General features: G+C 36.3%; 1 protein-coding gene across 2 annotated transcripts in view; it reads right to left on the bottom strand.

Moving 5' to 3' along the window:
• LOC126161457 (AN1-type zinc finger protein 4-like) overlaps positions 1–22,982 on the bottom strand; it is an 87,393-nt gene that overhangs the window by 5,419 nt on the left and 58,992 nt on the right. For both annotated transcript variants that reach the window (XM_049917278.1, XM_049917277.1), the window contains exons 3-4: positions 19,669–19,818; positions 8,165–8,285 (exon numbers count right to left, since the gene is read on the bottom strand). In XM_049917278.1, the coding sequence (XP_049773235.1) occupies positions 8,165–8,285; positions 19,669–19,818 (271 nt within the window). The remainder of the gene's footprint in view (positions 1–8,164; positions 8,286–19,668; positions 19,819–22,982) is intronic.

Below are 22,982 nucleotides of genomic sequence, written 5' to 3' on the forward strand. Positions count from 1 at the left end.
TCCTGATTGTGGCGCTCACCTGCACGGCACCAAACACGCATACGACCATCATTGGCACCAAGGTAGAAGCGACTCTCATCGCTGAAGACGACACGTCTCCATTCGTCCCTCCATTCACGCCTGTCGCGACACCACTGGAGGCGGGCTGCACGATGTTGGGGCGTGAGCGGAAGACGGCCTAACGGTTTGCGGGACCGTAGCCCAGCTTCATGGAGACGGTTGCAAATGGTCCTCGCCGATACCCCAGGAGCAACAGTGTCCCTAATTTGCTGGGAAGTGGCGGTGCGGTCCCCTACGGCACTGCGTAGGATCCTACGGTCTTGGCGTGCATCTGTGCGTTGCTGCGGTCCGGTCCCAGGTCGACGTGCACGTGCACCTTCCGCCGACCACTGGCGACAACATCGATGTACTGTGGAGACCTCACGCCCCACGTGTTGAGCAATTCGGCGGTACGTCCACCCGGCCTCCCGCATGTCCACTATACGCCCTCGCTCAAAGTCCGTCAACTGCACATACGGTTCACGTCCATGCTGTCGCGGCATGCTACCAGTGTTAAAGACTGCGATGGAGCTCCGTATGCCACGGCAAACTGGCTGACACTGACGGCGGCGGTGCACAAATGCTGCGCAGCTAGCGCCATTCGACGGCCAACACCGCGGTTCCTGGTGTGTCCGCTGTGCCGTGCGTGTGATCATTGCTTGTACAGCCCTCTCGCAGTGTCCGGAGCAAGTATGGTGGGTCTGACACACCGGTGTCAATGTGTTCTTTTTTCCATTTCCAGGAGTGTATATAATATTGAAAAAGCTCCGTCAACTTTGTAATCAGAGATCACCAAAAATAAAAACTTGGTGGGGAAGAAGAAACAAAAGGGAATAGTGGTAGGTTGTTACTGAAAGAAAGGAAGGAAAGGAAAGAAGAATATGGTTTAATGTCTAGTTGACAACAAGGTAATCAGAGATGAAGCACAATCTCGGATTGGGGAAGGATGGGTAAAGAAATTGTCCTTGCATTATTATTTAGGGAAATCATGGAAAGCCTAAATGTGGATGGCCTCCTTAATATGAGTCCTCCTTAATATGAGTCCAGTGTCTTACCACTGCACCATCTCACTTTGTGTCCCTGAAAGGGAAACAGATTACCAAATGAAGAGTGGGGTTACTCTACAAGAGGTGATGGCAGCAACTGTAAAGAAATTATGTGAGTGATGGAGTTAAATAAGTATTCTAAAAGAAACAGCATGATGGGATGACTACTTAAAAACTGCTATTAAAAACTGAAGTTAGACACGCCAGGTTTATATCAAACATGAATGCAGGCAATCCAAGTGACACAGAAAAACCTTCATTTTATATAATCAAAAACTGAAGGTAATTGTTTATGATGCAAAATATTAACATAAAAATGATCTAACAAATATAGGAGCTACATGTGGTGGCCAAGAGCAAGTCGAACTACAGTAAATAATTGGAATCAGTAAACCTCCCAAAAGGATTTGGTTGGTTTTACTACAGGTAAAACCCAGATTTGTGTCTATATACTTAAAATGAATGGGCTACTGCCATATATTCTGATGATGAATGATGGTGCCAACCTACATGATACTGTATGGTAGAAGTGCTACATTATAATGACTGTGAATAGCTAGAATAAGTTTACAGCTGTAAACACTTGAAAATACTCAAATTCATTTGTCTTTAAATTTACTACATGATAAAACTATCTAATTTGGTAGTTAAGAGAATCATCCTCTGAATCAATCATCTCTTTTCTCTGTTGTGCAACAAACTGATTATTGGCAGCTACAGTTAAGTACATTCATCATAGTATCAAGAACAACAAACAGCTTGTGAATTATTAATTTTTCAACAGCATTAAAAAACTATCTAATTTGGTAGTTAAGAGAATCATCCTCTGAATCAATCATCTCTTTTCTCTGTTGTGCAACAAACTGATTATTGGCAGCTACAGTTAAGTACATTCATCATAGTATCAAGAACAACAAACAGCTTGTGAATTATTAATTTTTCAACAGCATTAAACTGATGATAATCTAGCCTGATCACAACTGAAAAAATGTCTCCATTTTTATAACAGAGATGTGCTCATCCAGGTGGAGAAAACCTTAGTGATTTTTTAATGTGAAGCCTAATTAAGCAGATGACTCCTGCAAGGATTACTCTGAGTTGGCTGTTATTAGTATGGAAGTTGACTGAAAATGTAATAAGATAATTGCAATTTACCACACTTGATTGTTCAAATTCCACAACAATGGCCAAAAAACCAAAGAAAAACTAACTTAAGATTAATGGTGTATTTCTAGGTGTCCTGCCAAGCTGTTATTTCATTTTTATACACAATATTTTGATGACTGATCCAGCAATCTTCTTTAGGTGCTGCGAGTATTGCTGTTACGTGTACCTGCAGCTTGGATTTTAACCACACTGTGAACTATTGTTTGTCTTGTGTTGCTATTTATAGCCGAGTATGATCCTGATGCCCACAATGCTCTTGTTTTTCAGAGCTCGCACTGATATTCCATGAAATGCAAATTTTTTCAACATTTTCCAACTCTGTTGGATGTGGCGGCTTGTGAGATTTTAATAAATTGAGTGCTGGACTCCACACATCATTTAAATTGAAACCTCTGTCCCTTCTTATTAGGTTTCCTGACATCTTTATTTCAACAGATTCCTTAATTATGATGGCCCAGGAACTTAGTGTTTGTACCATGATACCAGTCTCATCATATTTCAAATCATCATCATATTCAAGAGAGTTCACCACAAAGCTGTAGAGCACTTACCAAGGTGCCAATGCTAAGATCGATCTCCAAGGGAGATGAGTACCATTGCAATATCTGCAAGATGTCAAGGAAACTGTAGTTTTGCCAGCCAATAAGGACAACTCTACAGTCCTAATATCATGTGTGTACTATAATAAGATGATTTTTGATCTTTTGAATGATGTACTATATAGAAGGATGGTTGTTTATCCTATAAATAAAATCGAGAGGATGATAATGACTCTTCCCACTAAGTCAGTTTGCCAAGTATCATCACTAAGGATCTTGAAACATGAGCAGCAGTGCTACCATGCCTATATGACCTTCCTGAGGAACAAAAGGAAGGAATTCCTCTGAGACCTTTAGTTAGCAATATTGGCAAACCTACATACCAGCCAGTAAAATACCAGAAACGCATTCTCGGAGAACATGTGGGGAAGTGTGAAGACAACATTCACAACTCCGCTGACTTTGTACATTGTCTCAGTCAACTGGAGCTACAGGCTAAGGATATTATCGTCAGTTTATGATTTACTGAAACTAACTGCAGTAAACTTTTTGACATGTTCCGATATCAGCTTACAGTATTAACCGTTCAACGGAAAATAATACTGTATGATCAAAATGAAGATGTGGTGATGGGTAGTCCATCACGGTAAAGCTACACAAGGAAGAATTTGAAGCTAAAGCACTACAATCTGCCAAGTTGAAAGCAGCCTGTTTCAATCAGTAAATGGACGACAAATTCTTTGTATGGCCACAAGGAGCGAAGAAGGTTCGAGTTTCTAGAACAATGAAACTTTATACATCGTAATACAAAAATAATGATAGTACATTTTTAAAAGAGGACCAAGTACTTTTCTTTGATGTGTTAGTTACAAGAAGAATGGACAGATCCCTGGATTACAGTATGTATACAGAACCTACACACACACTAACCTCTGTACTGAGCCAGTTTTGTGCTAAAGACTCTGGCCCACAGAGCTCAAACACTCTCAGACAAGGAAAGCCTCCCTGAAGAATTACAACACCTATGAATAGTGTTTCAAAAGAATAGATATTCAGATCATCAAACTGAATGGGTGATGCAGTCAAAATCAAGAATGCCTGAAAAAGAAGAAGAAGAGAGAGAGACTGAGAAAGTGAAGCTACAAACTGCTTATCTACTTTACGCTGGCCCAATATCCGGAAGGATTGGTAGACTCCTACAGAAACATGGCATCCATTGTACTTCTCTCCATTCAAGTAAGGTAAAATTAATGCTTTATAATATTAAAGACGATCTAGATCTCCGAAAGCTGGGTGTGTATCACATTCCATGTGAATGTGGCATGTCTTACATGGGGCAGACTATAAGTACAGTCAAGAAGAGTTACACGGAACTTCAGTGACACACCCAACCAGTAACCAAGCAAATCAGCTGACACTGAGTGCTATGTTGAATATAATCATAAAATAAAACATGATGAGACCAGTATTTTAGTTCAAGTGCTAAGTTTCTGGAGCAGCATAATTAACCCTTTTGCTGGTGCGGGCATGTACAAGCCTGCTACGCCATTCCCCAGGTGTTATGGATGTGTATATGCGTGCCGCTTGGATTTTTCTACTCTCTATGAATGCGTCCCGAGCCGCCGACCTCTCACTGGTGCACACGATTTACTTTCGTATCTTGATGAATAAAGAAGTTTTGAGTATTTATCATACAACTTACGTGCCTCATTGCACGCTATTTTGCAGAAAACCTCATTTTGATATCTTGAGTTGTTTATGAGATATGATGATTGTTATGACAATATGATCTGAGATGTGCAAGGACATGAATGGGCACGTTGTGCACTATTGTCCTTCGCACATAAACCCCAATAACTTGAGAATGAAATGAAATCTCATTCTGCCCTCAATTTTAAATAAAATTATTATTTCTTACCTACACTTCATTCACTGCCATCTATAAGCTAAGATAAAGTACACACAACTTTCATGCAATGCATTTTTACTTCTGCATACACACTAAAATTTCGTGCAGTGTGTTATTTAATTTGATGCAGTGCAGCAAGGATGATGGATAATGAAAAGAAATTCCGTTCTTTATCTAGAGCAGATATCAGTCAGTAAGATGTGCAAAACTCAAATTTTTTTTCACCTAATAGGTTTTGAAAAATTGGACGATTAGTATTTCATATCAGCTGGAACACTGTCTCTCAGCACAGGTACCAGCATTTGGTGAGCAGTGCGGTCATAACAAAGGCAGCCTCAGCACAGAATGCAAAGAGCTCATCTGTAGCAATGAAAGGACTGAAGAGTCTATTGAAATAATAATGTCAGAAAACCAGAATTAGAAGGGGCAGAGATTGACGCTTGGGGTCCTGCACTCAGTCTATTAAAACTCATCAGTCATAACATCCACCAGAGTTAGAAAATGCTGAGAGGACTTGTGTTTCACAAATATCAGTGCGAGCTCTGAAAAACTAATGAGCCTCAAAGGGTATAGTAGGTGTCAGGAATCGAAGTCTGCTATAAACAGCTGTGCGAGACAAAGAAAATCCACAGTCTGGTTGAAGTCCAGGCACAGGGTACATAAACAGCATAATTTGCAACTCCTGAGGAAGATGGCTGGGTCATTTGTCAAAATATTATGCATAAAATGGAAATAACAGCTCAGCAGAACATCCAGAAGCACAGCATTGATCAATCAAGTCGAAAAAACCTGACAGATTAATAACTTAATGTAGTAGTTCTAGAATTAAACATTCACTTCACAGTGAAGTACATGCCATTTTGTAACTTCTGGGCAGATTAAAACTGTGCACTGTACTAGGACTCAAACCCAGAACATGTGGGAATCCTTTCGACTGAACTATTCTGGCAAGTCACACTATCCTTCATGCTTCATTTCTGTCAGTAGCTCTCTTTTATTTTTCAGACTAAGTTTGCTGGGCAAGGATTGGAACCCCTTCTTCTGATCACAGGTTTTGCATTCTAACCACTACATTACTTTTCTGCTGTCATGTAAGTGAAACTTGAGAAAATTAATGGTAGGAAAAACCAGGAACAACAAAGCTGCCAATATCTGAAAGTCTGTGGTATACAAGAACATTAAAAATAATACTAAAAAAATGTAACATTTTATTTTCTTCAAGTTTGAAGGAACCGTCACAAGAATAATACTGTTCTAATAACTTTTTCATTTAATACAAATATATGACATTTGTATAATTTTTTTATAGATTTTGTTTATCACTTATAACATCTCTCACACCAGAAATACCAATGAAAGTGAATTGTTACTATTTCTGCAATAGAGTTTTTGATTCTCATGCTGTTCGTGTGTGTGTGTGTGTGTGTGTGTGTGTGTGTGTGTGTGTGTGTGTGCGCGCGCCTGGGGGGAGGGGGAAAGGGAGGTAGGTGTTCACAGGTGCAAGTAGAGGTAAATGTGTTGTCAATGTTCGTAAGCATATTACAATCATCAGTTGAAATTTCATCTTATTAAACTACATTTGTCGTTGGAAAAATCAGGACACTTTTCCTCATCTTACTTGCACATGATTATCTTCAACAAGAATATATTAATTTAAACTACATTTGTCGTTGGAAAAATCAGGACACTTTTCCTCATCTTACTTGCACATGACTATCTTGTGGGATTAAAGGGACCAGACTGCTACGGTCATCGGTGACTATCTTCAAACAAGAATATAGTAATTTGTACTTTTACAAGATTTTTGGAAGACATACTTCCATACATAAATGATTTTATACAACTAAAAGTTGTAGAATGTGGGTGGGCAACCAGTGACCCCACAGGCAGGATCCGGTCAGCAATTGGTTTCAATCCAGCCCACAGATGAATTTCATGGTACTGAAAGTGAGATTCTCACACTGTACTCTGCTCAGGACGTATTAGGACACAGCAGTTGTTGAAACTGAAGGTAATTTATTATGAATTATCTGCAACCGTAAGTGTTTATTTTTCCATGGTGCTATTTCAAGAGGATTGGATTCACATCTTCAAATGTTTACATTTATTTACATGCCGTGAAAATTGTTTCTTTACTAATGGCATTTAGAGTTTTGCAATGGAGGTTTCTAAGGCGAATATTCTGTATTGCAAAAACCTCATGAAATGTAAATAAATGTTAACATCTGAAGATTGTGTGACATAAAATGAATGTTCTTTCAAAAACACATGGATTGTCATGAATGCGGTGTCATTCATTTGGTGCACTAGCCAATAAAAATTAATGTCACAGACACTACAGTTCTGACTTCATGCACTAGGAGCTCTGCTGTTGCATCAAGCGATGATGCGGCCTACCCCGTGTGCATAAGTTATGTGAATCAAGCCTATGGGTCACAGATGGTTGCCCATGCCTGCTGTCCAATGCATATATGTGAATACATACTCAATGAAATGATTAGTGGTGATTATATAAATAACAGCTTTTACTATACCTGTACACCTGTATTGTTCAATGGAACTTACACACTTACTGTAATTTATTTCCTTGTTCATGTATGAATTACATCTGTTCCATTTCAGCTGTTGCATTATGCACGGCTTAGTGGCAATTTAAAAAATGCAATTTACAGAAAACATATAGAAAAATGAATAACATGGCACTTACTCTTTTCAAAAAGCTCTCAAATAAATACTTTTATCTCTCATTCTCTTTATCACATTTTAATTTCAAGGAACAGATTTCTTACATGTCTGTGTTCCTGTGCTGTTTTATAAAGAATCAAGGAACTTCAGGCAAAGCTATCAGAATTTCTATGCACAAGTAAACAATAAGCAGTTTTATATAGAGTGTAAACCAATTTTCTATCAATTTACAACATTGTACAACATAACACACCAGTCCTCCTGGCAACAAACAAATGATGATGATGTTGAGTGCTTTTTTAATTGAAAATAAACCTTCATGCAGCAGCATACTGTTAAGATCTGTAGTGTAAACAATTATTCTAAATGACTGACATTACAATAATAGAGTCATCAAAGAAACTTAGCAAAATTATACGCCTTTCAAAAAATTGTCTGCTATATTTGCGAGAGAAGTGAAGTGTATACTCACCAGCAACGGAAACAGGAACAGAACCAACAGACATGTAAACTGGAAGTCACATGAATATGTTTAGCTTTTGGAATTTTTAAATGTGTGAAACTCAACTGATATAGTATTGTTATTCACTAATCCTTCGGTTCACCAAGCTTCTCTTTTGTCCCTAAGTTTGGAGAGATCTTTCCTACCCCTTAAAAAATTTTAAACCTCACCTTCATTTGGCACAGTTTAAGCTATGTCCCTTTATCCTTACAAGCTAATCTTTAAAAATTCCAGAAGCTATAGTTTCCAGAGTATTCAAATTAACTTTACAATGTACCTTTCTCTGAAGTGACAATGCTTCCATCTTACTACGCAGGTCACGCATTTTTCCCATTGTAACAGAATTCTCATGGAACTTTTTTGCATTTTCTTCTGGATCATCCTCAGCAAACAAATTTCTGCATAGAATGATATATCAAAATGACAAGAGGAGACAAAATCTTGTAGTGCATGCTACTTTTGTAAAATAATGATACATAGAGAAATGCATAATTACAAGCACATGAAAATATTTCTTAGATTAGTTATATGACAGAATTTCACCTATACTAGCTTTTCATCCAATGAAAAAATTATTAAGTTACAAATTTTTAATGATCTTCTATTGAGAAATCTATGTCCCCCAATTTGTTTATAAACTTAACGTGGCTTCATAATGGCCAGGGGAAATTGTAACACGTTAATTTCCTGAATTCATATGATAACCAATTAAAGAAGTTTCTTTATTTCATTAGTCTCCTGCTTCTAATGAGTGCATAATATTTTGTTCAGTATGCTGGTTGTCATTTGCAGGATAAGCAATTTCAGTGGCAATAATCTATTCCCCATTGCTGGTAAATAATATTTGTTTTTTGAAATCCCAATCTTCCCGTTTTATTTCCTCAATATCACATTCACACAGTTATATATAAAAGTCTGCTGGGAATACCACTTTGCTTCCACATTAAAGAATGTCACTACACCTAGAAGAGTAAATAAGGAATCCTATCTGGCAGTGTTTAAACATTTTCTAGTTTGCATCCAAGTCTGCTCAAATCTCTCCACCTTTTGTGACTCTCTCTTGCTGTACAATTCCAAGCAGTAATGACTTGCGAATTCCTCACTGAAAAGAAAGTCACAATGTTGTCCCACACCTGTTACTAATCAGATTTGTCAGTTACAGACTCTTTCCTCTTCCCAAAACTGAAAATTCAATTGTAAGGTGCATCTTCCAACTTAACTGAGAAGATCAAAAGGTCAACTGTGAATGTCAAATTCAAGGCAGTTTGAAAGAAGACTTCTCTGAAGACATTTAAGTATTGAAAAAGCATGCTGAGAAATTTTATAAGTGAAATGAAACCGGTAAAAACTTGTATAGATGCTTATGAACATGTTATTGCTGTTGTCTAGGAAGTTACAGACTAGAATGTTGGAAAACAAGAAATTAAAAATGTTTGAAAGTTTTCACAACAATTTAAAATTGGAATACTCATTTTTCTTTACACCAAATGTTAGATTACACAAATAATTTACAGAAAAAAAGTTAGGATTCTGAAGGAAAAACAGAAAATGGAGAACTTTTCCTAGATGGTGTGTGCCAAATTAAGCTATTTCTTGCAAAATATACCATGTTAAATGAAAGCAAAACAGCTGCTTGTCTGATGGCATTGCCTCTATCAAATGATGACTACGGATTTCTTTCTCCTCTCCCCTGCATACTACTCAACAACAAAGATTCACCAACATTCCTAAGCATTGCTGAAGCACCAAACTGTGATGTTGACATATACTGAAACACTGTGCACATTTTCTTTGCTTTTTGTGCTCTTAGTTGCAAATTTTCCCATATCAAAAGACAATGATTTATATTAAAATCTATGTAATCATACAGTTCTGTAGCACCAAAAATCACTGTTGTTGAACAGTGAATGTCTTTTTTATGCCATTTGTGAGTTCCTTGTGTGCAAAAACATGATGAAGCAGTCTGTGCGTTATCACAGTGGGCAAGTATCACTGTTTCTTGAAGTAGTAAAATCACCATCACCAACAACTATTTGCATACTGAAAAATTTCTAATTTAACAGAAATCACCCTTACTGACACCAATACACTCCATGGTGTTATGTCATAATTTATATACTTTTGCAGTTCTTACTGTGGCCTTCCACAACTCTACTTAATAATTTTTGTCTATTTACACAACCCTAATGACATTTTCTATAGGTACTTTAAAGATACTCATTTATGCCTGACCATTATGCAATATTTTTGTACCACTAACACACTCTTCTTCTACAGTAATCTCAAATAGCAATATACCTGCAGCTCAAATAGCAATACACCTGCAGCATTCAGAACTGCACTTGTCACACAACCCATCCCATACCACATGCTATTGGGATGATAAAAATGCAGTACAACTGTTTTATAGATTCCATACTGTACTGTTCTCTACAATCCAATGCTAAATTTCATCATGCAAAGTTTATGATCTATCAATTTCACATGCTGTTTTCTCCATTTGTAGTATGATTGTTATGTCTATGTCCATTACTGCCAAATTTCCACCTCTGCCTCATATTCTGTTCTAAGAGTTAATTCATAATCTAAGGAAATGACAAACACTTTTTGTTTGTGTTTCTTCATAAGCTCAGTTCATATTTAAAATGAATTTCAGCCTTCATTTACTACACAAATAGATCTAAAACCAATGTTAACACTTTGGAGGCTGGCAACTTAGAGGAACATTGGGCCTAGGAAAATGGCTATTTATGCCATTACTTAAGGCATTACAGGCACATACGCAACTAATGTTTTTTTGAGAGTTAATACATATTAAAAAGGGGCTAAGCTTCAAGATTTATTTTTCCATTTTTACTTCAGTTCTTTGATAGGTTACAAACTCGAAAATAATGACAGAAACTACAATTATCCTCCCAAGAAAAAAGTGAAAGATGAATAATTGAGCAATTTCTTCCTACTGAGCATCCAAAATTTCTTTCTCACTCAACAAACTTGACATATTTGCAGCAGAATTACATCAGTGTGATGATATTGCCTCAGTCACTTAAGACAACAGCTGTTACGCCCGCTAATGTTTCTTTCGAAATAATTTTAGAAATTGACAACTGAAGGCACCACCAGTCAAGAGGCAGGTAGCACAATGTCCTTACACTGTTCTCAGGCAAAATGAGTCCAGTTTTCGGTGATAGGTGGCTCGCACATCGAAAAAAATCACAGTCCGACCTATACCTGGATGTGATCTTTTTAACACATAGTTATGGCCTGAGCTTGCTCTCCAAAGAGTTAGCATCTGGAGTACAAGGGAGTCTGTCACAAATGTTGTAATACATAGCTAGATCAAACCACATTTTGAGTACAGTAATATGAAGGGACCAAGAGAAGCATCAAATGTGAAGGGGCAGAAAGGAGGGGGGCAGGTGGAAGTGGGAAGCACAGAGCTGTTTCTTCTTGTTTCACTTAGTTATGGAAGAATTTATAGAAATACTACATTTCTGTTTGCTTTTTCCCAGCCTTCCCCATGTTGGCACAGTCTGCAGCAAGTTGTTTCGCTCCCCCCCCCCCCCCCCCCTCTCTTTTCTACCAAGGGGACCTTACAGTATGTCCCCCCCTCCAATTTTCTTCACACTTATTAGTTAGCTTTGACGCTCAGTGCCCAAGCATCAATTTCCAAGAGCAGTAAAATGCAGCAAAATTTAAGTTTTTTAATGTTAAAGGAAGTATAATGGAGTGATTCTACTGAGTTTTTCTGCTGAATTCAAATCTCTTCCATCACCAACAGTTTGTTAGTAACCACATAAATAACATTTCTGGCAATTATACATTTTAGTAAGTGTAAAACGTTAGGTAGAACAGATTTTCCCTATCTACACTGTATATGAAGCAAATTTTTTACTACACTTTGAGTTCCAACAACAGTCTGCCAACATATTTGGAATCCATTTCCCCAAGTAGCATTTTTCAATTTCAGTAATGTCCTTGTGCAAACGCTTGCCATGTTCTTCACTGGCCGTGCCGCGGTTTTCAGGGAAGAAATCAAGATGGGAAATCAATGTGTGTTTCCAATGACATATTACATCCCATTACCATAGTTCACAATCAACTCACTGATTAGTTCTCTATAATGTTTAGATCTGCAATTTCCTAAGTTATGACAACATTTTTGAAAGAGAAGCATGCAGCCAATTCTTGATTTTCAAACTGTGAGCCTTTCATAAGTTTCTTAATCTGAGGACCAACAAATATTCCCTCTTAATTTTGCTTCACTGACCTTTAGGAACTTGGTTTTTAGAAAGAGAAATGCAGTTCCATCATGATCCATTCATTCACTTCACAAAATTTTTAGTCATACCTAGTTTGATATGTAATGGAGGCAATAAGATTTTGTCAGCATTTATTAGTGCTTGATGAACATCATTTGCCTGTCCTGGATCAAAAGATTCTCTCCCTGGTCAGCTTTTCTTAATCTAATGATTGCTTCTATCTCTGCTAAACCCCATTCACAAGAACCAACAAAAAATTTTATAGCCAAATTGTACTCCATGCAGAATAGCTATCACTTTGAAACTTGCACATATCTTCCACAGACATCATATCAGAAAGTGTATTGCAAGAAATGCATGTTCATGTAACTTTCCTTCATACCAACTGTGTGAACTATAGGAATGGATGGAAACTTATTTTCATTATGCAGCAAAACCTTTCAAGCTGGTTTTCAAGGAGCCAATGAACCAACTCCAATCTTTAGGTACATACTCATCACCCAGTAACTCCTCCAACGGATCAACAGAAAACTGGGTCATCCTGTTTAGAAAATAGATGTTCAAATCCCTTTTTGGCACTGACGGAAAGAACTCACTTTGGTGCCATTAAGCATGTGTTGCCTTTCTTGAAGTAACTAACTTTGCTTTACTTTTAGGTAACCTGCTTTACTTTTAGGTAACCTGAGAAAATAAACCAAGTCAATTTAGACCCCCCTATATTAAAAAGTGAGGATCATTTGTAATAGCTCCTTTCATAAACAATGGGGCACTCTGTTGTTGTAATTCACTAATGTCATCAACATTTTCAAAATAATCTGCCACATTTTTGTCGTCTGGTGGAGATGGTATGGGAAGGCCTGACCCATGAGACACTGGACAAATCACTGATTGTAAAGATGGATATTTAACAGTATGTTTGGACTTTGGACTAATTCCAGATAAATTTGTCAAGCAGAAGTAGCAGTCTACAATACTATGAAAAGGACAGATTGCTACTCATTGTAAAGATTACATGTTAAGTTGCAGACATGCACAACGAAAATACTGTTACATATTAAGCTTTCGACCAAAGCTTTCTTCATAAAAGAAGCACACACACATTCACACAAGCAATCAACCTCACGCACACATGTCCGCTTTCTTGAGCCAGAATACTTTTCATTGTTAGAAGCAGTAGTCTCTTACATGATTCTCATGTTCCCGCCTTATCAAAGGAATGGCAAAGGGCATATGACAGATTTTTTTTTTAATTAGCCAGTAAATAATGTTACACTTTTGGCACAACAGATTTCTGGAGCTCAAAACTTATTTTGGTCTATTTCATTGTCAACATAACGGTCATAAGCTCTCTAATTAGAAAAGTCCAGTTTTGCCTCTGCACTTTTAAATTGAATTAGCCACAAATGTAACAAAAACTGTTTTTATTATTTACATATTTGGGAGACATGTTCCTTCTCTGAAACACAATGTTTAACCACTTCATACACTGATTTCTCCCCCCCCCCCCCCCCCATTATGTTCCAAAAAATAATCTTTTTATTACTGACAAATATCACATAATGAATGATGTTACATACAGACATATGACGACAGCTTTTGCAGCTCATAATAATAAGTTACAAAATTTTGAAGATCACCAATAATAAAATCTTGAGAATATACATGCACTGCCTTTTGACTAAAATATCCTGAAACCTGAAATTATTTTTTAATTTCTTTGTAAATATGGAGTCTAATGATGTATTTCACAACAGCTTCTTGTGAACACAAATCCTGGAGAAGCTGGTAGGAGCACAGTGGATGTGTTTACCTCGTTCCACTGAAACTCGAATGACGAACTGTCATCACTTTCAGTTTTAATTATGTAACATTATATTATTCTTCATTTTCTGAGTTGTTAAATTAATGTCAAACTCATGATAACTATAGCCACCCTTTTCCTGGAAGCACTGCCGAAACAAAAATACAGGACAGTGGCTCTAAGCATACATTTGTTGTCACGTATCCAAAGCTGAACATAGTAAAGATGGTATCTAGTGGCAACGAACTCAACCAAAACATGACAGCCAGGCTATAAATGTAAGACCAGATGCTCTCTAGTGGCTGAAAACTTAACTATCAGTGCAGACACAGATATTATAAGTCGGGTTTTATTCATTTTTTGGAAGTCTGTTCTTAAGTTGCATGTGTATACTCAGGATTTCTGTCAAAATAATAAAAATGAGATAATTTGGGGTTTTATGTTAAGGGGTTAAGAAAACACACTATTAGCTGACACTACACTTTTCAATTCACATATGAAGAACACATATCATATTAGCTTCTATAACTAAATAAAGCTTCTACTCCTGTGGCAACTGAGCAGGACACTCATCTGTAACAGACCTCCTCCCTTAACTGTTGTTGCAGCAAATCATGAGCTGGGAGGGAAAGCCATTATTGTGAGGAAAAGGTTACTATTGAAGATTTTGGTCATTCCTGATGTCACAAACAATAATATATTTTTAATCACTGTGTTTAGAACCCTACACTAACAAACAAAAAAATTGTTGTTTTTTCATATTGCAAAAAAACTGGTGGGTGATGGAACACTTATGACTGTTTTTGGGTTTGAGACATGCAAATAGATAAGAATCAGCTGAAATTGTTTATTTAGCATTTTCATTGTAGAAGAGTGAGCACAGAGTTACTCGTAGCACTGTTAAGCATAAGACATTTATGGTTTATTAATGAATTCGTCGATAACTCAGAGTGTAGCAAAATGGGATTGTAATCATGAAGTCGTTGGTTTGAATCTTGCTAGATTCTAATTTTTTTTAACTTTTCAAAATTATATATTTATTAAAACATGGTTATGTTATTTACCATACATGGAATCAAATTTTTAATGAAAATATTTTTTTTAAATGCGTATTCACCAGAAATGTGAATATTCACAATAAATTAAAATTTGGTACAATAATGGTAAACATCAAAGACAAAATCAAACACTTTTTTATTTCCTAACATTGAAATGTATTATTATTATTATTATTATTATTATTATTATTATTATTATTATTATTATTATTATCTTCTTTCCTTTCTCAGACCTTGGGTCTGGTTAAAAATGGAAAGTGACGTGGACCTTGATCAAGTGTGACTTCCTTTTAACTGTACGGTATATGTTACATTGTATTTAGGAACTTTCAGGTTATTGAACACGTATCAATAATTACGGATTTCTGTAGTTGTATATATACATTTGGATGTAGCTGTATTGCGTTGATGTACTGGTGGATATTGTGTGGTATAACTCCTGTAGTTGATAGTATAATTGGTATAATGTCAACTTTATCCTGATGCCACATGTCTTTGACTTCCTCAGCCAGTTTGATGTATTTTTCAATTTTTTCTCCTGTTTTCTTATGTATATTTGTTGTATTGTGTATGGATATTTCGATTAGTTGTGTTAATTTCTTCTTTTTATTGGTGAGTATGATGTCAGGTTTGTTATGTGGTGGTGTTTTATCTGTTATAATGGTTCTGTTCCAGTATAATTTGTATTCATTATTCTCCAGTACATTTTGTGGTGCATACTTGTATGTGGGAACGTGTTGTTTTATTAGTTTATGTTGTTTTATTAGTTTATGTTTTATGGGAAGTTGTTGATGTATTATTTTTGCTACATTGTCATGTCTTCTGGGGTATTCTGTATTTGCTTGTATTGTACATCCACATGTGATGTGATCTACTGTTTCTATTTGTTGTTTGCAAAGTCTGCATTTATCTGTTGTGGTATTGGGATCTTTAATAATATGCTTGCTGTAATATCTGGTGTTTATTGTTTTATCCTGTATTGCAATCATGAATCCTTCCGTCTCACTCTATATATTGCCTTTTCTTAGCCACGTGTTGGATGCGTCTTGATCAATGTGTGGCTGTGTTAGATGATACGGGTGCTTGCCATGTAGTGTTTTCTTTTTCCAATTTACTTTCTTCGTATCTGTTGATGTTATGTGATCTAAAGGGTTGTAGAAGTAGTTATGAAATTGCAGTGGTGTAGCTGATGTATTTATATGAGTGATTGCTTTGTGTATTTTGATAGTTGCTGCTCGTTCTAGAAAGAATTTTCTTAAATTGTCTACCTGTGCATAATGTAGGTTTTTTATATCGATGAATCCCCTTCCTCCTTAATGTGAATCTTTCTGTTGCTGAATGTATGTGATGTATTCTATATTTGTGGCATTGTGATCGTGTAAGAGTATTGAGTGCTTCTAGGTCTGTGTTGCTCCATTTCACTACTCCAAATGAGTAGGTCAATACTGGTATAGCATAAGTATTTATAGCTTTTGTCTTGTTTCTTGCTGTCAATTCTGTTTTCAGTATTTTTGTTAGTCTTTGTCTATATTTTTCTTTTAGTTCTTCTTTAATATTTGTATTATCTATTCCTATTTTTTGTCTGTATCCTAGATATTTATAGGCATCTGTTTTTTCCATAGCTTCTATGGAGTCACTGTGGTTATTCTATATGTAATCTTCTTGTTCAGTGTGTTTTCTGTTGACTATGCTATTTTTCTTACATTTGTCTGTTCCAAAAGCCATATTTATATCATTGCTGAATACTTCTGTTATCTTTAGTAATTGGTTGAGTTGTTGATTGGTTGCTGCCAGTAGTTTTAGATCATCCATGTATAGCAAATGTGTGATTTTGTGTGGGTATGTTCCAGTCATATTATATCCATAATTTGTATTATTTAGCATGTTGGATAGTGGGTTCAGAGCAAGACAGAACCAGAAAGGACTTAATGAGTCTCCTTGGTATATTCCACACTTAATCTGTATTGGCTGTGATGTGATATTCTCTGAATTTGTTTGGATATTAAGTGTGGTTTTCCAGTTTTTCATTACTATGTTTAGGAACTGTATCAATTTAGGATCTACTTTGTATATTTCCAATATCTGTAGTAACCATGAGTGGGGTACACTATCAAAAGCTTTTTGGTAATCAATGTATGTGTAGTGTAGCGACCTTTGTTTAGTTTTAGCTTGATATGTCACCTCTGTATCTATTATCAGTTGCTCTTTACATTCTCGTGCTCCTTTGCAGCAGCCTTTTTGTTCTTCATTTATAATTTTGTTCTGTGTTGTATGTGTCATTAATTTCTGTGTAATGACTGAAGTTAACATTTTGTAGATTGTTGGTAGGCATGTTATGGGGCGATATTTAGCTGGGTTTGCTGTGTCTGCTTGATCTTTAGGTTTCAGATAGGTTATTCCATGTGTAAGTGTATCAGGGAATGTGTATGGGTCTGCAATGTAACTGTTAAATAATTTGGTTAGATATGAATGTGTTGAGGTGAACTTCTTTAGCCAGAAATTTGCTATTTTATCATTTCCAGGGGCTTTCCAATTGTGCGTAGAATTAATTGCTCAGGTGACTTCATGTTGCAAAATTATCACTTCAGGCATTTGTGGTATCATCTTGTATGAATCTGTTTCTGCTTGTATCCACCGTGCATGTCTGTTATGTTGACCATATGTTGCTCCAGAAGTGTTCCATGTCTGTTATGTTTGGTGGATTGTCTATTTTAATGTGTGTGTTATCTATTGTATGGTAAAATTTCTTTTGGTTTGTGTTGAATGTTTGGTTTTGTTTCCTTCTATTTTCACTTTTTTTTGTATCTTCTAAGTCGTTTGGCCAATGCTTGTAATTTCTGCTTCTTTTCATCTAATTGCTCTATTGCTTCTTGTTGTGAGATTTTACCTAACCTTTTTCGTTTTTTGTCTGATATTTCATTTCTTATAAATTGTGTTAGCTGTCTGATGTCTTTTCTCAGTTTTTCTATTCTGATCTGTAGCCTGTGTTGCCAAGCTGGTTTTTTGGGTTTCTTCTGTGTGTTGGTTGGTTCTGATCTCTGCCTAGTGTGTATATTTAGTGTAGTGAGTGCTCCTACATAAACCAGTAGTTGTAACTCTTTCATAGTTGTATTTTCATTTATTTTGTTGTGTATGATTGTGTTGATAGTTGTTATTGTTGTTTCGAATTGTGGGTTATTTGGTGGTCTATGCAAGAATGGTCTAATGTCTGTATTTGTGTCTTTGTATTCTATATATGTCAACTGAAATTTTTCTTCTAAATCTAACATGTGTGTCACTTCATGTTCTATTTGTGCTTGTTCTGGTGGCTGTCTTAAGATTTCGTTTTCCTCTGATTTTTTAATTGATGCATTTTATTCTTTGTTTGTTTGCTTGCTCTGGGATGTTTCAGTTCATTACTGTATTTTCTTCTTCTTCTGATAGCACATTATTTTGTTCCAGTATTTGTTGTACTTGTTGTTTGATGTTTTCTAATTCTGACTGGGGTATCCTGTTATTTTTGATTATTACACGGATCTGATCAGCTAGTCGTTGTTCTGTTAAAAATTTTAATTCTGGGTATCTGACAATAAATGTTGTGTATACTTGTGATCTGTATCGAGTTGTGTTGGTTCCTAGGTTTGTTGCTTGGTAATAACAGAACATGAGGTGTCGATTAACTTCATCTGACCATCTCATCCTCTGTCTTTGTTTTCCTTCTAGGGTGGTTGCAGGAAGCATATCCTGCAAAACACCTCTATTTGGATTTAAATCATTTTATTATTATTATTTCTTTACTTTCTCAGACGTTAAGTCTGGTTAAAAATGGAAAGTGACGTATTATTATTATTATTATTATTATTATTACTTATTGATGCACACATTTTTTCATGTAACAAATTTTAATTTAGCTTCATATGATCTATAATTAAAAATAAAAAGATATTATTTTTATTAGAATATTATGATTCAATATTTATTAATTTACATTTTCATTTGTTAATAGATGTGGAATTCATACAAGTATGCTACAAGTGAGATCTGAGTCAGCAACTTTATGATTTCAGTCCATTATTCTATGGGCTGCAACAAGTTTGCACATAAACTCCATTTTTTTTTTCTTTTTGCAGTGAACAGATTCTCATAAATCTTCCAATATAGCAGATTTCTTGGACCTCTTTTGACGACTGTGATGTACTGCTTTAAGACACTGACGTCCGGGCAAAGACGTTCACATCCTGTAAGTACGAAGAAAATCGAAGAGGACAAATCCATAAGATATCCTTGTAAATGAGATCTATACTGGTGTAAACATTCCTTTTGCACCTGGCAATCACTAGTTGGAAACCTATTGGTACACACTTCTTACAGCTACGTGATTAAGACATGAGCCACACAAATATTCCAGATGTGTCTCATACATACTGTCCATAAGCTTTATAGCATAATATAGATGTCATCACCCTCCCTACACCGATGTTCCCTCTGGTACGTGGTAGGAAGCAGTAAAAGAATACATTCCCTTTCAAGTTCTATCCATAGCACTAATAAAGTAATTCTCAACGATTTTATTGTCTCTCATAAAATATATTTTTATGAACAATTTCCAAAGAATTGTTAATTGAATTTGGAAACAAAACTTTAATAAAAGCATTTCTTTACAAAATAACAGAAGTCATACCGAATGGATGAGCCGCTCCAAGATTCAGAAAGCGGAGAATAAGTTCCATCGCCATTTTCAATCACCCTAAACAAATTAACATGATCGCCATCCTTAAATACAAGAACTGTAACACGACATCCTGGTGGTAAATGTTCAAAAACATCCTCCCTGAAACAAAGATGCCAAATTTATAAACAGAGTATTACCTCGTTTCTGAGATTCATCGATGACCTGCATATAACACACAATACCAACAGAAATGTGGGTTTTTCTCAAGCATAAAATAATAAAGTTATTATGCAGTTTGCATTTAGTTACAGTAAATTTATTATAGCAAATATTAAAAATTTGCCTAAAAATTAAAATGATTTTCAATTGCTTTGCATTACTATTTTTGTAATTACAGCAAAGATTGGTCAAAATAATGTAAGTACTTGATAAACACTAATTTCTCTGCCACCAGATATTTTACTAGTAGAATGCTGTCCTAATGATCAGCAGCAGTTTGTTCTTAATTGTTAATGACAGGTCTCACAAAATACTACATAGTGCTACACATTCATCTAAATTCATTACTATGTTCCAATGCTTGAATGTGAATTCCCAAGAAGCACACAAAGTAGTAAGAATGTATTGGCTTTTCAGTCAACATTTTATTTTTAAATGCAGGTTAGGCTTTACCGTGATTGTTATCAATTTCAAATGAAACAACAAGTTCACTGTTCCCAATCACTGTTTCTTTATCTCCACTATGCATTTTAAAGGTTAAACCTCCATCATCAGGTTAGCATGAGATACGCGTGTGTTGTATTAAGATTTTTGGAGGAACTTGCGCAACTGTCTCCAGTGGTCACGGGTTCCTTTCACTGTCTTAACATATCACTTGTACACTGTCATACTTTATAAACAAACTGCTGGAGACATTGCCACAGGTTGCTCCAAAAACTGTAACACAACACATGTCACACTAACAAATGTATATACACCTGATGGAGATTCAAACCTTTGAAATGCATTGTGGAGATAAATAAACACTGACTGGTAACAGTAATCTTGTTGTTTCATTCGATGTTGTTATTTTATATTTTATGGCAACTTCATTTATCTGTCTCCTCAGTAGACTGAACAAGGTGGCGCAATGTAGACACTCTGGAATTCTATTTGGGATGACAATGATTCAAATGCTTGTCAGATTTAGGTTTCCACGATTTACCTAAATCGCTCAAGGTGAATGCCAAGATGGTTCCTTTGAGAGGTGGCAGTTGATTTTCCTCCTCATCCTATGTCAAACAGAGCTTTTTCTCTGTCTTTAAAGATCTCATTGTTGAATGAACGTTAAACCCCAATTTTCGCCTCTTTCTTCTTTTCATCTCCTTTTCATTTCCTCCCCTTGTATATTCAGCCATTAGATGTTAAAAAAGAGCAATCATAACACAGATGTTGCACTGAACTGTCAAATTAATGTTTTCAGAAATTTATTTTAAATGTTCCATCCAAACAATTGTCAGTATTATTAATTCTATCTAGGTTTGACAGTGATCACAGCTGCATTGAGAGATAATTGTGATAATGAAATATAGCACCCATGTTCATTTCTTTTTTTTTTTTTTTCAGTAACTAGCTGTTACCCATGGCTGTGCTCACTTATCAATAGTTTTGTAAAGATCATGGATCGTCGGTAAGTAAGCTGTTGTACAGGCAATAAAGTCAGCTATGTTATCATATCTGCTTGTCTGGGTAAGCATAGCATATCCACGCAGTTCGTGCAGTGGGACATGGGCATCTTCACATTATTACAACACGCACAATATGCAGCAAATTTATTTGATGTAACTTTGGTGACTCCCACATCACTAGTCAATGTGCTTTTTTTTCCTCTCCTCTTTTTAGTTAGTTAATATTGGAAATTAAATCTCTTCATGTTTAAAATGGAAAAAATAAAAAAGGGCCCTTTCTTTGAGTTTCTGATCTTCAGTCTGGTTCATTAAAGACCACTAGCATTCCAGAAGTGTCGTCAGTCCTCACTGAATTCCAAGTTGTATAATTTGTGAGTGGAAACCACAAGAGATGATTAAAAACTTTTGGGATGATTAAACTTATTTTCTGCTATACCTTTCTCAAATGATCCAATGCTGAACCAGTAGGTCCGGAGTAACTGTGGTAATTTAGTAGTGTGTGAAATGAATCACATACCAAGCCTGTGAGTGGTGTTTTGTCCCAAGAAACATGCGCCAGTCCGGTTCGAAAACCACATTCAAACTGATGGTGGTAGAGGCTCATTCTGGTAATTAATGTCAATTTCTTTCTTGTCCGTGACCAAATTGCATTTTGATCTGAACAAATGAATCTACATTTTCTGTACATGATCTGATGTTAGACTGATGGTGTTCAGCTTCACTACAGTAGGAAACTTCACACAGATTACAGTAAACCAAGTGGAACTGACATCTGACAGTAGAGCTTTTGACGAACATTTTGCCGAGCTCTGCTCCAGTCTGTCGATGCGTAACTCGTGTCAAGTTAGTGTACTGGTGGATGTGTAAATTCTTGTTAGTGTAAAAGAACTGTGGCATTATGGAGAGATTTCTCCCCCTTGTAAACTGCCATTATGAAATACAACTGCACATAATGCAGTGGGGACTGTGTCAAGCATGAATATTGGCAGTGACTTGGAACACAAGAGCACAAGCAGTTGATACGTGTCAGTAGTTTTGTTATGATGAGTGATGGTACTAAACTAAAATGTGGAGTTTCTAAAATTATTAAATAGCGGTAAACTGACAAAAGAAGAAAATAAATAATTTCTAGTTCGGTGCACTGCAAATTTGATGTTACTTGTATGTGCAATAAGTCAGCTGCCCTCATGTGTGTGCGCCTGTTACTTGCTGCGGCACTTGCCCATCATAATCAAATGCTATCTCACTCTCAGCCTTCAACATTCTACACGTAAAGACATAACCTCTCTCTGCTTGTTGTACAGCCTTTAAACGACACTATTGTCACGAAATAAATCTCAGGTGAACAGCCTGGTATGTGTGTGCATAGGACACAATATTTCGGGAATCGACCACGTTGCCATCATCAGGTGCGCTGATGTACTGACCGGCAGTGGGCCGGCGATACATTCCTCGTGGGAAAAATATATCTAAAAACAAAGATGATGAGACTTACCAAACAAAAGCATTGGCAGATCGACAGACACAAAAACAAACACAAACACACACACGGCACGGGAGATTTGTTTTTGTACAAGGATGGGAGGATAATTACGGTCAGTGAAGGCTTCAGTGAGACCCTCGGTATATTTAGAGAGGGACTGCTCGTCACTGCAG

Source organism: Schistocerca cancellata, chromosome 2, assembly GCF_023864275.1.
Source record: "Schistocerca cancellata isolate TAMUIC-IGC-003103 chromosome 2, iqSchCanc2.1, whole genome shotgun sequence".
NCBI lineage: Eukaryota > Metazoa > Arthropoda > Insecta > Orthoptera > Acrididae > Schistocerca > Schistocerca cancellata.